The sequence below is a fragment of the Mirounga angustirostris genome, unplaced genomic scaffold (assembly GCF_029215605.1).
Source record: "Mirounga angustirostris isolate CCGP_5_RB_7025 unplaced genomic scaffold, mMirAng1.0.hap1 SCAF_10, whole genome shotgun sequence".
Lineage (NCBI taxonomy): Eukaryota > Metazoa > Chordata > Mammalia > Carnivora > Phocidae > Mirounga > Mirounga angustirostris.
Genome location: NW_026991718.1, coordinates 123,148,202 through 123,162,851, shown reverse-complemented (window position 1 = coordinate 123,162,851; position 14,650 = coordinate 123,148,202). Strand labels below are relative to the sequence as shown.

General features: G+C 50.3%; 1 protein-coding gene across 7 annotated transcripts in view; it reads right to left on the bottom strand.

Annotated features, from left to right (window-relative positions):
- Positions 1–14,512, bottom strand: part of PABPC1L (poly(A) binding protein cytoplasmic 1 like) — a 28,109-nt gene extending 13,597 nt beyond the window's left edge. For 6 of the 7 annotated variants that reach the window (XR_010405867.1, XR_010405866.1, XM_064573228.1 and 3 more), the window contains exons 1-6: positions 11,008–12,794; positions 9,439–9,554; positions 8,124–8,263; positions 7,808–7,902; positions 4,261–4,398; positions 3,863–3,958 (exon numbers count right to left, since the gene is read on the bottom strand). Coding sequence is in view for 5 of the 7 variants with exons in the window: in XM_064573228.1 (XP_064429298.1) it covers positions 3,863–3,958; positions 4,261–4,398; positions 7,808–7,902; positions 8,124–8,263; positions 9,439–9,554; positions 11,008–11,181 (759 nt within the window). In the remaining 2 variants the exon portion in view is untranslated. Of the gene's footprint in view, positions 1–3,862; positions 3,959–4,260; positions 4,399–7,807; positions 7,903–8,123; positions 8,264–9,438; positions 9,555–11,007; positions 12,795–12,938 lie in introns of those variants that run through there. The other variant, XM_045885826.3, reaches the window with a different exon arrangement.
- Between the last annotated feature and the right edge of the window lie 138 nt (positions 14,513–14,650).

Genomic DNA, 14,650 nt, shown 5'->3' with positions numbered 1-14,650 from the left:
GATGAAAATCCGCATTTCGACTACTCTTTGGTTTTTTTAAACTACCCATACAATTCTTTTGGTTTATTTGGGAATTAGGGAAAGAATACAATGTTCTTAAGAGTAAGTTTCCTAGGCGCCTGGGTGGCTCAGATGGTTGGGCGTCTGCCTTCGGCTCAGGTCATGATCCCGGGGTCCTGGGATGGAGTCCCACATCGGGCTCCTGGCTCAGCGGGGAGTCTGCTTTTCCCTCTCCCTCTGCCTCTCTCCCTGCTCATGCTCTCTCTCTCTCTCTCTGTGTCTCAAATGAATAAATAAAATCTTTAAAAAAAAAAAAAAAAAGAGTAAGTTTCCTAGAAAGTCCAATTAGATTTGCATGGAATATAAAATGATTTAAATTTATATTTTTGGTGACTTATTCTATTTTCTTTGTGGTAGAAATAACAGTCCTTACTACAATTAAAAAAAAAAAAAAAAAGCGACTTCTCTAGGGTCACCCAGCCTGTGGACACCCATCAGCCAGGATTCAAACCCAATGCAGTGTTCTGGTAAATGTCCACTGCCTCTCCAAGGCACTGAGCCAAGTTCGTTAGGAGTCTGGGAAGAGGTTCTTAGCTTTGCTAATAACGTTTAAATTTTGGAATAACTTTAGGGCACCTGGGTGGCTCAGTTGGTTAAGCAACTGCCTTCGGCTCAGGTCATGATCCTGGAGTCCCGGGATTGAGTCCCGCATCGGGCTCCCTGCTCGGCAGGGAGTCTGCTTCTCCCTCTGACCCTCACCCCTCTCATGTGCTCTCTCTCTCTCAGTCTCTCTCTCAAATAAATAAATAAAATCTTTAAAAAAAAAAATATTAAATTTTGGAATAACTTTAGATGTACAGAAAAGTTGCAAAAATAGTACAGAGTGGCTATCTTTCAGCCAGCTTGCTCCAATGTGAACAGGGTACATGTGTATATTAACATTGGGACAATACTATTAATTATCAGCCACAATGCTATTATTAACTGAACCGCAGGTCTCATTCAGCTTTCACTAGTTTTTCTAATATTTTTCTCTTCCAGGATCCAATCCACATTGCATGTATGGTTCGTAATCTTTTTTGGGATCAAGACACTGGCCTGGCTCACACATTTGGACTTGAACCGACATACTTTTTAAATCTGCTCTATTAGAGCCCGTGTTCTACATAATTGGTGTTCAAACTGCACTTTGCTACCCATTCACATTGGGGCCTGGGCCTGAGGGTTCACAGATCCCCCTCAGGGAGGCCAGTGGATAGAAGTCAGGAGGTCTATGAACTTGGATGGGGGAAAAAATGGCCTCTTTGTTTTCACATTAGCGTTCCCTTCTATTGTGAATATGGGCAACAAAAATAGGGGAGTCTTGGCTGTGCTTGGGATTTTGTCAGGAAGAAAATATTTTCATATCATGTTAATCACTGCTGCCCCCCACATAACTTCTATGCTAATGCCACCTCCCTAGATCGTATAGCTAGGTACAGTAAGGAAGCACCTACTCCTGTCACCTCCATATTTTGAGAGTTGTGTTTCAATATAATTGTTTTTTTGTAATCCTCTGAATTTTTTTTTTAAAGATTTTATTGATTTATTTGACAGAGACAGAGAGAGCATAAGCAGGGGGGGCTGTCGGCAGAGGGAGAGGGAGAAGCAGGCTCCCCGCTAAGCAGGGAGCCCGATGTCGGGCTCGATCCCAGGACCCTGGGATCATGACCTGAGCCGAAGGCAGACGCTTAACCGACTGAGCCATCCGGGTGCCCCTCCTCTGAACTTTCTTTTATGCATTGAAAAATATTCTCAGAAGGGATCCATAGGCTTTCATAACCCAGATTTTCTTGGCACAAAAGTATTGTCTTAACAAGTAAATAATTAGAACTTCTGTTAGGTAGTAAATAATGACAAAATACATTGATGCAGCTTACTATAAACATGATAGTACTTTTAGCACTTTATATGCCTTAACTCATTTTCATTCTCACTGTATTTTATATACAATCGAAATCATAAATATAAAGGTACATAAAATCCCCACTTTATAACCTAATTGGTCAATTAACAAGATAGTGCTGCAACTCTGAGCAACCCAGATTTTTACAATTCCCTTCCCTCAAGGAGTCCTCAAGGAGGTCGGTGAATCTCCAGAAATTAGACACTACGTGTGAATAATCAGATCATCATTTCACTACTTGTTGTGGGCAGGTGCTCTGCATGCAGGCTCCTTAGTGCTCAGGATACCTCGAGAGGTAGATAATGTTGCTCCCATTTCACAGATGGGTAAACAGACTCCAAAAGGCAAAGTCACTTCCCTCAGATTCTACAGTAGTTAATGTAGGACTGGGATTTACACCTAGTTCTAATTAACTTTAACATCCCAGTTTTCAACCACAATACTACACAAGGTATATATTTGCTGGGAAAGAGGGCCCATAGCTTTTTCATAACGTTTAAGCAAATTTACTGATGCTTATTTACATGTCCCATAGCTCTGTCATTTTTTCAAAGATCCTTAACTCAAAAATTGTTAGAACCTCTGCCCTAAACACCAGGCTTCCTGAAGGACATTTAAAATTGTTTTCAACAGGGATGCCTGGGTGGCTCAGTCAGTTAAGCATCTGCCTTTGGCTCAGGTCGTGATCCCAGGGTCCTGGGATTGAGTCCTACATTGGGCTCCCTGCTCAGTGGGGAGCCTGCTTCTCCCTCTGCCTGCCGCTCCCCCTGTTTGTGTTCTCTCAGACAAATAAATAAAATCTTTAAAAAAGATTTAAAAATTTAAACAATGCAATTGGATTCAAAAGGCAAAAGAACTTCTAGACCACTTCCCAAGAACCCAACCATCACATCACATATTCTGGTCTCCAGCCCCATCACTCACACTGATATCTTTGGAAAGTTCTTCATTCCTCCCTGTAGCTCCCTACCTCCTCACAGTCAAGCCAAATGCTTCTGCCACTGCCACTTCTTGCAGGAAGCCCTCCTTCCTGTTCCCCTGAGCTACCACAGCTCTGCCTCCAATACCCCCAATCACCCCACAAACACCTTATAATGGATTTGAGTTAGTGATGCATCTGACATCCTCACTTGATTATAAGCTAGTCAAGGGCAAGAACCACATCTAACTCGTTACTATAGGCTTCCCAGAGGGCCTGGTAAGACAGGAGGTGCTTAAGTATGGAATGAACGAACACTGGGTTATATGAAAATCATCTGAGGAGCTTTAAAATAAAATGCCTAGGCCCTACTCTGAAACCTTCCATTTGTCTAACTCAGGTATCTGTAAGAGCTCCCCGGAGGGAGGGGTTAATAAGCCAGGGCCGAGAAACATCCAATGAGCCCAACACTCTCATCGTATAGATGAAGTTCAGAAGACATGGGCTAAAAAGTAGAACAGCCAATCATCACGTGTCAGGTGCTAAGTGGGCTGGGCACGTGGCAAGTGCTCAGTAAATGGGGAAGAATGAATGACAAATGAAGCAGCCCAACCCTCTCATTTTCCAAATGGGGAAACTGAGGTCCAGAAGACAAGAGTCAGCGGAAATTCTGAGACATGAATTTCTAGAATCTGGCATACAGTAGGCACTCAATAAATGCTTTTTGAATGAACCAAGGTTATAGGGAGCCCCAATAAGTCCAGCTGTGTGACTGGGACTGGACTTCCACCCTCTGCCCCTCCAGAGCAGACAAGGCTGCAGATGACATCAAGCTCCAATGGGGGTCAGACATAGCCCCCCAAACCCTAAAAGGAGTAGCTCAGCACCAACCCCTTGGAAGCCACGAGGGAGGGAGGGAGGGAGGGAGGGAAGGGTGTGCAGGCAGCAGGACAGGACAGGCAGGCTCTCTATCCCCTGTAGGTGCCCCCAGTCCTCACCTTAGCACTGGTAATCACTCCATAGGGTGAGAACTCTTTTCTCAGCTTCTCATCATCAATGCAGTCATCTAGGTTCTTAACGTACAGGTTCACACCCTAGAAAGAAAGGTTATTGCTCAGTGTGTCCCTTCCCCTCCAAGCCCCAGGTAGCCTTGTGTCAGAGGCCAACGCAGGCCATGGTGGGGCCTGGAAGCCCTGGCCACCCAGCCTCCTGTTTCCAGTCTTGCATGGCACCCATGCCCCCCACTCACTCAGCGTGCCCATCCCCTGGAAGCTACAGCCACCGCCCCCCTGCCCCCCCTTTAAAGCCAAGTTCCCAGACGTGGGATTGCTGGAGGAAGGCTTCCCATTCAGGGCCCTCCACACACGGACACGCTCACTTAGCAGGGGGCTGTCACCTGGTAACGGGTCAGCCGGTCCTGCTTCATCTGCTCGAACCTGCGCTTCAGCTCATTCTGCCGTTCCACACGCTTCTGGGCCCGGCCCACGTACAGCAGCCGCCCGCTCACCTCCTTCCCATTCATGTCCAGCACAGCCTGGCCAGGGGAGGGGAGAGAGTCCTTGGTAACCACCTCCCCCCACCCCTCCCCCGGGGCCCTGGTCTCCAGTCCCAGTGTCCGGTCCTGAAGGGAGCCACCTGCAAGCTAGGCCAGCCTCGCTGGCTGAGAATAATTAGAACCAGGATAAAGGCCATTTAAAGTGAATCCACTTTTTGAAAACATGGGACAAAATTTCAGAGTAAACCACAGATATAAAAAATGTGGAGACGCCTGGGTGACTCAGTCAGTTAAGCGCCTGCCTTCGGCTCAGGTCATGATCCCAGGGTCCTGGGATCCAGTCCCTCATCAGGCTCCTTGCTCAGCAGGGAGCCTGCTTCTCCCTCTGCCCGCTGTTCCCCCTGCTTATCCCCTCTCTCTCTGGCATATAAAATCTTTAAAAAAATAAAATAAAAAATTTGATTGGAGCTGTACTTTAAAAAGTGAAATTGAAATAAGCAAATTTCCCATATTTAACATTTAGGTTCTTAACTGTATCTACACCTGAGACTGCCATGTCCTAAATTGTCAGTGGCTTTCTCTTCTTCAAGACATGCAACTTCTCTTAATGCATTTATCCTGAACTGAATTTACATGGACTCATCTGCAAAAAATCAGCAAAAGGTAGACTCGTGTGTGTACCAGCTCAATGGTTAGGATTAGACACTAGCAGTAGTGAGGAGAAATGTTTCAAAGGGGACTTTTTAAAGTAAGCCCTATGCCCAAAGTGGGGCCTGAACAAAAGGGAACTGACTTTTTAAGTGGTCAGCTAGTTAGTAAATATTTTCACATAGGGGCCTGGGTGGCTCAGTCGGTTAAGCATCTGCTTTCAGCTCAGGTCATGATCCCAGGACCTAGGATCAAGCCCCACATCAGGCTCCCTGCTCAGCAGGGGGTTCTGTTTCTCCCTCTTCCCCTGCTCCCCACTTGTGCTCTCTCTCTCCCTCTCACTCACTTTAAAAAAAATATTTTCACGGGGAGCCTGGGTGTTAAGCGTATGCCTTCAGCTCAGTTCATGATTCTGGGGTCCTGGAATCGAGTCTCGCATGGGGCTCCCTGCTCCTTGGGAGTCTGCTTCTCCCTCTACCTCTCTCTCTCTCTCTCATGAATAAAATCTTTAAAAAAATAAAAAAATACTTTCACATAATTGTGACTTTAGCATCCCCCCCTAAACATGCAAATCCATGTAAACATACTCTCGGGCCCCAATAAAGTTAGTTCCACCTCAGTCTTAAAAGGTCGTTACCTGGGTTTTCTATTCTGTTCCATTGATCTGTGTGTCTATTTTTGTGCCAGTAACATACTACTTTGATGACTACAGTTTGGGATTATTATTCAGCCTTAAAAAAGAATGAAAGCTTGCCATTTCAAGGACATGGATGAAGCTAGAGAGTATGATGCTAAGCAAAATGGTCAGAAAAAGATAAATATCATATGATTTCACTCATGTGGAATTTAAGAAACAAAACAAATGAGCAAGGGGAAAAAAAAGAGGGAGGCAAACCAAGAAACAGACTCTTCACTATAGAGAACTGACGGTTAGCAGAGGGGAGGAGGGTGGAGGGATGGGTGAAATAGGTTAACACAGTATAATATTAGTTTCAGGTGTACAATATGGTGATTCAACAGTTTCATACAGTAGCCGGTGCTCATTCCAACAAGTGCACTCCCCAATCCCCATCACCTATTTAACAAGAGTTCATTTTTTATAGGTAATATTCCACTGAGCGTGTGTGTATAAGTATATACATACACACACACACACACACACACACACACAGCCCACATCTTCTTTATCCATCTGTCAACTGATGGACATTTGGGCTGATTCCATAATTTGGCTATTGTAGAGAATGTGGCTATAAACATCACGGTGTGTATGGAATTGTTTGGAATTGTATGGAATCACTATATTGTACACCTGAAACTAATATAACACTGTAAAAAAAAAAATGTACGCTTACAGAAAATAAATAAAAGTCATTGCCAAAGTCTCTAAGACCTTGGCATCTATGGATCCCTGAAGCTTCAGCCACCTATTCCACTTGTCATTTTACAGTTGAGAAAACCAAAGCCTAGAGAGAGGGTGGGATTTGTCCAAGGACACGCAAGAGGTCACCTTTGAAACGGGCCATTTGCACTTAAGAACAAAGCTCCGAGGTCAGAAAGAGCAGGTTCTAATCCCGGTGATGCCTCTTACCAGCTACACCCTTGGAGCACTTGGTGAAAACGGCCGAGCCCACGCTGGTGGAACAGAGAGGAGAGTGCATGCAGCCCTTAGCACAGTGCCTGGCCCCTGCTAAGTGCTCAGGGAGTCGTGGCTGCCATCAAGGTGGCACCGGGTCAGATCTCTCTAGCCAGAATCCACAGTGAGCTGAGATCCCCCATGTCCAACGGTCTTAATGGGGCAGCAGCCTGGGAAAGAGCTTTAGAGTGGAAAGCCAAATAGGAAAACATTACTCCAGCTCTGTCACGACGTGACCTCGTTCCATTCACTTGTTCAGCCAATAGGTATCTGGTATCTATTGGCAGGTGCAACACCAGAGATTTAGCTGTGAAATGAGACCCAGTCTCTCCCCTCAGTTCTATACATGGAGATCTGTGTTACTGATGGAGAGAGGCAGAAGGGGTACCTCGCCAGAAGCATGAGGTTAGAGGAGGCTTCTCGGAGGAGGGAAAGTATAAGGGGAAACCCACAGGGTAAGCGCTAAGTTGTCTAAAGCCACACTGTCCAATATGGTGGTCACTAGCCACGTGGAGCTACTGAGCACTGGAACTATGGCTAGTCTGAGCTCACGTGCTGGGAGTACCAGATTTCAAAGAATTAATACAAAAAAAGGGGAATGTAAAATATCTCAATTTTTTTATTGAATATACACTGGAGTGATAATTTCAATATGTTAAGTTGAATGAGACATTATTAAAATCAGTTTGTTGGTTTTTTGTTTTTTTTTTTTTTACCCTTTTTAATGTGGCTGCTGGAAAATAATGTGGCTCCCATTATATTTCTATTGGACAGCACTAATCTAAGGAGCAAGAGTAGGGAAACATTTTGAGAAACAGCATTTGCAAAGACCTGGGAGCTAGGAATCACATAGCACTTCCCCTCCCCAGCCTCAGTCCCACCATCAATTCAAGAGGGCCGTGGCTATCTCAGAGGCCCTTCCACCTCCCATGTGGGCAAGAATCTATGTAGAGCAGTCGGCCTTAGGGTTTGGAAGCACCCAAAGGAGGCTACAACCTTCTGCCTTTGCCACAGGCAGGAAGGGCCCTGACTGGTGTGGGCCCAGGCTGGGGAGGGACTTTCTTCTCCTCCGTGGCAGCTGGAGCCCCCTGAGCCTGATCTCCTTTCTTCCTAGTGCTGGCTTGGTGCCTCCTCCATGAAACAGAGCCATGGGGAGGCTCCTACCTTCTGGGCTTCCTCATGCTTCTCAAAGTTGACAAAGCCGAAGCCTCGGGAGTGGCCACTGTCGTCCCTCATCACCTTCACACTCAGCATCTTCCCTGGGAAGGGCCAACCTGGCTCAAAGGGGAGTTTGGGAAGCCCCAGGGTGTTCCCCTCCCTTACCCCCCCAACCCGCCCCCACCCTCTGGGGGCTTGAGACTACTTAGTGCTGCCCCCTGCTGACTCCTCAGGAAGCCCCCAGAAAGGCTGCCCCTCCTCCTAGCCCAACCTGGGGATAGAGGACAAAGTGATCCCTGATTCCTTTGGGGAACACACCCACCAAACTGGGAGAAGAGGTCCTGCAGGCCCTGCTCGTCCACGTCCACATGGAGGTTCTTCACATAAATGTTGGTAAACTCCATGGCCCGAGCTCCCAGCTCTGCTTCCCGCTCTCGTCGGGACTTGAAGTGGCCGACGAAGCTGTGGACACACTGACGGGGTAGGCAGCCGCCAGCCCTCTGCCACCCCCATCCCACCCGGCAACCCTGGGTCACTGACATCAATTGCTGCCAGCCCCCAAGGCCCCTGTATCCCGAATCGGGAGGCTGGGCAGGGCAATACTCTCTAGATGGACTACAGTCAAGGCCGGACCACTTCTAACAGCCAAGATTCTATGCTCTAGCATAAGGTTAGGAAGAGTTCGTTCTTGGGGCAAAGGCACAGGGAACTCCTACCATACACCAGGCAGCTGAGTGTGCAGGAGAGAAGAGCAAGCATGAACTTGAGAGTCATACAGATGAGGGCCTGAATCCTCACGCTGCAGTTGCCTAGCGGTGTGACCCTGCGCAAGTTACTTAACCTCTCTGAGCCTCAGCGTTCATTCCTATAAAACGGGATGAAGGGCGCCTGGCTGGCTCAGTCAGTGGAGCATGCGACTCTTGGTCTCAGGGCTATAAGTTCAAGCCCCACGTTGGGTGTAGAGATTACTTAAAAACAAAACAAAACAAAACAAAACAAAAAAAAACTACAGGGACGCCTGGGTGGCTCAGTCGGTTAAGTGTCTGACTTCGGCTCAGGTCATGATCCCAGGGTCCTGGGGATCGAGCCCTGCATCGGGCTCCCTGCTCAGCGGGGAGTCTGCTTCTCCCTCTGCCCCTCCCCCTGCTCATGCATGCTTGCTCTCTCGCTCGCTGAAATAAATAAAATCTTTTAAAAAAAATACAAAATAAAATAAAAACTGGGGATGAAACTCTGATCACAGGCATTTGCTTATTCATGTAACAGGTACTGGATGCACTAGGGAAGCAGTGGTGAGAGAACCAGACACGGCCCACGCGAGAGTTACCCCATGAAACAACACAAGAGGCTTAAGAAAAAAATTCAGTCATGCTGAGAAGGCTGGAAAACAGCCCTGAATCCAGCGGTGATCTGGCCATTAGCTGTTCCTGCTGGAATTTCAAAAGCCTCTCACTTACGACTCGGAGCAATCCTCTAAGGAATATCAGCAGCCCCGTTCTTCCCTGGGGAAAGGGAGCTCCCGAGGGACTGAACTGTTCCGAGGTCACACCGCCAGGAGAGTTCTGGCTGAGGCTCAGTGTCCGGTGCCCAAGAGGTGGTGACGGGCAGCCTCTGGCCCCCCATGTCCCACCACTCACACTTTGCGGTCATTCAGCAGCATCCCGTTCATGGTGGCAATGGCCTGCTGTGCAGCCTCATGGGTCTCAAAGTGGACAAAGCCGAAGCCTCGGGAACCGTGATCATCACACACCACCTGGGCCACAGGGGAGAAGGAGGGGGTTGGGGGGGCCCCCACAGAGGGTTCAGGTACAGAAGAATGGCAAAGGTAACAAATAACTACTATCTGAGCGCTTACTCTGTGCCCCACACAGAGTCCCTCCACGTTCCACTCCAGCCCGAGCTCTTCCACCCAGATTTAATCATGTTGACTGGGGCCCCACTCTGGGCCAAGCACCTGCTAAGGGGATCACATGCTTATCTTGTCCTATTTGCTATAAGAGCCCCTCCAGGCAATTCTTAACCTCTGAGCCCCCACTGCCTGATGGGGGAAAATGGAAATGAAGGACTAGTCCAAGGTCATTAGCCACCAAAGTTTTTGATTATGATAGCTACCACTTAGATGGTGAACAGGGTGCTGGGTGTCCTTTCAATGTCGTGAAGATTACCAGACTTAAAACACATGCACAACAATCCTATGAGGTAGGTTCTACCACGGCCCCTAACTTTTAGAGGAAGCCGAGGTATGGAGAGGTTACTCAGCTGGTCCAAGGTCACAGTGCCAGGAAGTGGAAGAGGCGGAATTTGAACCCCAGACAGTCAGTACCAAAGTCCAAGATCCGACCGACTGTGTTGTGCTGACTTCTCAGTAGCTGGCCGGACTCCACGGGTTTAGTGCTCTTCCCACCCCGCTACAGAACCCTTTCCAGGGCAGCCCCGTGGAACTGGTTTCTATCCTGAGCCTCTGACTACACGGCTCACTAGGCTTCTCCCGCAGAGCCCAATTTCCAGCTTTTCCTAAAAGTCTCACCGTCTCCAACCAGTCTGAGAGCTCCCAGGGTAGGCCCCACACCGTGCGCCTTGCATCTAACCTGGCCCACCACCACAGTGGGTCCTCGTTAGGCCTCAGAGACTCGCCCAGGTCACATCCAGCTTTCTGACCAATCCTCAGTGGCCCAGAGGAAGCCTCGAGGCCTGACCGCCCTGATGGCCTTAATTAGCAGCCTTCCGGTATCCATGCCCTTTATCCTGTCGTGTCTACTGTCCTCTCTCTCTCTGAATTTGGACTGGTCTTACGACTTGCTTTGGCCAACAGAATGCAGTGGAAGGAACGGCGGGCCAGTTCTGAGCTTACATCTCAAGAAGCCTGGTGAGCTTCCAGTCTCCTGGGACGCGGCCCTTGTCATGAGACTAGCCTGGGCTAGCCCACTGGAGGAGGAAAGACCGTAGGGAGAGAGCCGAGGTGCTCCAGCTGACAGCCAGCCACCTCTAGAAGCAGAGCCAGTCAGCTTGCAGCGGGCATATGAAGGAGCCAGCTGAGAGCAGAAGTGCCCAGCCAAACACAGCCCAGATTGCCAACTGCAGAATTATAAGCTAAAGAAAGCCTTGTTGTTGACAGCTCAGCAAGGTGTGAAGCGGGGTGCTGCTTGGGATCCTTTTGCCACATGGGTATTTAACACAGACCCTCCCCCGCAAGGACACACACCCACCTTGCAAGAGAGGATGTTCCCAAAGGTGGAGAAGGTGTCATATAAGGCCTTGTTGTCAATGGAGTCCTCCAGGTTCTTGATGAAGATGTTGCCCACACCCGACCTGCGGAGTCCTGGGTCTCGCTGGGACCACATGATGCGGACGGCCTGGCCTTTGATCACTTCAAAGTTCATTGTGTCCAGTGCCCGCTCCGCTGGACCGGGGTGGGGGGATGGGGAGGAGGAGAAAAAGGAGCAAGTAAGGGTATTTCTTTCCCTGAGCCCCCAGGTGCTTCATTGGAAGCAAAAGAGGGAAAAAAGAAAAAAAAAAATCACTGCCTGGGTCTCACTTGAGAGAAGAACCTGGAGCCTCAGGGGAGATATGCAGAAAGAATTAATGTGCGGCACGCTCCTCCCACCTTCCCATTGGGGTCTCATTCAGCTCCTCGTAGAGCCGCGTGAGCATGGATTCCTATCCCCACTTCGCAGAGGGAAAACAGAGGCTGGGAAAGGGGGAGGGTCAGGGGCGGAGCAAGGTCCACTGCGGTTTTCGAAAGCACACCAAGTAGATGAAAACAAAAAGGAGAGCCCATAAGACGAAGAGTGGCAGCAGTTAGGGGAAATCAGAGCTCAGAGGTACCGAGGAGCAGAGTTGAGACTCAATCCCAAGTCGTAGGGCTCTGGGGGAGAACACCTCTCTGAGCTGCTTTCTTCACCTGTGAAGTGGGGATGAGGAGACAATTACCCCCTTTCCACATCCAACAAAGGGGGATAATACTATCTTCCTCCAGGGGGTCGGACAGGTTGAAAATTAAATAAGATACACAAGATGCCTCACACTTTGTGCCTGGCACAAAATAGGAGGTTGGTAAATGGTAATGTGTCTGAAAACAGCAGGCTACGCCCATCCTCCTGCCACTGCTAGAGCCTGTTCCCTCCCAGCGAAGAGGCAAAATCCTTTCTCTTCCCTGGAGCTCCATTTATCTCATCTGTGAAGTCTGGCAGAAAGGTCAGAGCGTGCAGGGCTTGGAGGAAGAGGTTAGAGGCAGTGGTGGGTAAAGCAGAGCAAAGGAGAAGGCTCTCTGGAATCCAGCTCAGTCACCTGCTGGGAAACAGGCAGAACCACCCCAGCAAACCCTTGTTTGGGAAACCTTCCCACCCACCCAGGGTGTTTTACCATGCACCAAAGGATACTGGAAATACTTCACTGACACAGCTCACTCCTTCTGTGCTATTGGGGAATAAGCCTTAGCCTCTTTTCACAGACGGGAGAGGTGTGGAGTTTCGTGAACTCTTGCTCAAGTTCACACCCTGGCGGCAGAGCTTTAGGAAAACCCGGTGCTCTTACTTTTTATCCTCTCCACTGTCGCAGAGAGTGGGGCCATAACCACCCAAGAAACTCTAATCAATCCTATCAGCTCTGAGAAACCGGTTTTGGGGCCTGGAGTGGAGACCAGATCTGGTGCAAACTCAGATCTCGCAGCTGGGAAAGGCGCGAGCCCAAGGCCCGGCTCTCCTGGCTTCCCCACCCATCACCTGCATCCTCACCAGGTGCTTTGACTTTCTCATCCTCCCAACCACTCTATAAAGGCAGGTACGCTCCCCATTTTTCGGACAGGCAACTGAAACTCAGAATGGCTGAGTAATTGCTCAAAGTCACACAGCTGCCGCCTTGCTAATCCGAGGTCGGCCCGACCCCAAAGCCCTTGGTTGGCTGTTTTCACTCAGCCTAATATTTGTCCTCCGCAAGACGGAGCACCAGTAAAACACACAGCAGGCGCACGCTAATTGCCCGTTCCCGTCTCAGGGCGAGGGCCCCTTCCAACGCCCTCTGGGCCTCAGTTTCCCTGGCTGCAAAACGAGCCAGAGATGCCAGCGCAGGCCCCGAGCTGCTGTCGGTCGGCCCGGGCGTCCGGGTGTCCGTGCGTCCGTGCCCCCTCCCCCGGGCTCACCGTCGGCGGGCTGCTGGAAGTTGACGTAGGCGTAGCCCAGCGAGCGGCGGGTGGCCACGTCGCGGCACACGCGGATGGACAGGATGGGGCCGGCGGGCGAGAACTTCTCGTACAGCATGGCCTCGGTCACGTCGGGGTGCAGGTCGCCCACGTAGAGCGAGGCGAGCGGGTAGCCCGGGCCGCTGGCGTTCATGGTGCTCGCCGAGCCGCGGCGGGGCTCTCGTCCCGAGCGGCCGCCCCTCCCTTTAGCCCCCGCCCCGCCCCGCGCCCCACCTGGGACCCCTCAGCGCTCCAGGAGGCCCAGGTGGGGCCTCTGGGACCCCGCCTCCGGAGGCGGGGCGCGCCCTCAACCCCGCCGCGGGTCGGGCTGCGGGGACGCGGGTCAGGGACGGCCCGAGACTTGTTCCAGTCCCGAAGGTCATTGCCTTCTGGGCCTCTGGGTCCATTTCCCTTCGCAGTGAAACCGGGACGGCGCAGAGGGGAGCCGGTGCCTTCTGGGCGTCTCACAGACGAGGAGAATCCTGAGCCCGACACCCAGTTTCAAAGCTTGTGCCCCTTGCCTCCTGAAAGGAGTCTTTTTCTCAAGATAGCCCAAATCCAGTACCCGCTCTGGAACCGGCCTTATGACCTGGGACTGCCTGCTCCACTTGAGAATTCGAGACCAAGGCCTTCCTTGACACTGACTCTCCTATCACCAAGGGATATTCCTGGCCCACTTTTTTTTTTTGAGAGAGAGAGATGGGGAGGTGCAGAGGAGTGAGAATCCTAAGCAGGCTCCACGCGCAGTGTGGAGCCCGACACAGGGCTGTGTCCCACAACCCTGAGATCATGACCTGAGAGGACATCAGAGTCGGATTCCCAACCCACTGAGCCACCCAGGCGACCCCCACCCCACCCCAACTTTCTTTTGACTAAGCCATTCCACCTGCATTCCATCAGGAAGCTTCAGTTACTGTATGGGGACAGAAGGGACCTCACAGCACAAGGCGGTGGCAGTAGCCCCAAGGTGCGCTTGCAGCCTCAACCTACCGGTGGTGTGGAGGCACCTAGAAGAAAAGTTGCAATGCGCTGTGGGCCAGTCGTACTTCCCAGTATCTCCCCTTGCCCCTCACAGGGACTCCCCCGGTTCCCTACTGCAACGAAGCGGGCAGGCTCCCACTGACCTTGCTTGAGTGTGGTTTCCACAGGCGGAAGAGCTCTGAACTAGTCTGGTTGCTCAGCTTCCATGCAGTAGCAAGCAAGCGCCACTTATTCTAATCTTGGGCTGAAAAATAACCCTCATTTCTTCCCTCTCCTTATGGGAGTGTGGAAGTTTTCAGAAAGGGGACAAATGCCATGAGGAAACAGTGCTGCGGGCTCCCAGAAAGTGTTAGGACAGAGGACAGTCTGGTAGAAGCCTGCGGATGCCCAAGCCTTAGGCAAGCATCTCTAACAGGCTTGGTTACACCTCAGGGTCAAAAAAGGGTGTGCGTGCGTGAGCGCGCATCTTGATGGGATGCAAAGTAACTGTTCGTAGCAAATCTTCGAAGCTACAAGAGGACCTAACACCTGGATGGTCTGTTGTGGAGGGTGGAGAAGCGTCCCCTAATAGGTGGAGAGTGGCTGCTTATTAATGGTAATTTCTTCCCCTTTACAACACCTTGACTTCTGGTTCTAAATAGGATGAAATAAAGATGTTCCCTACTTTTAAAGAAAGAGGAGAGCCACGAGTG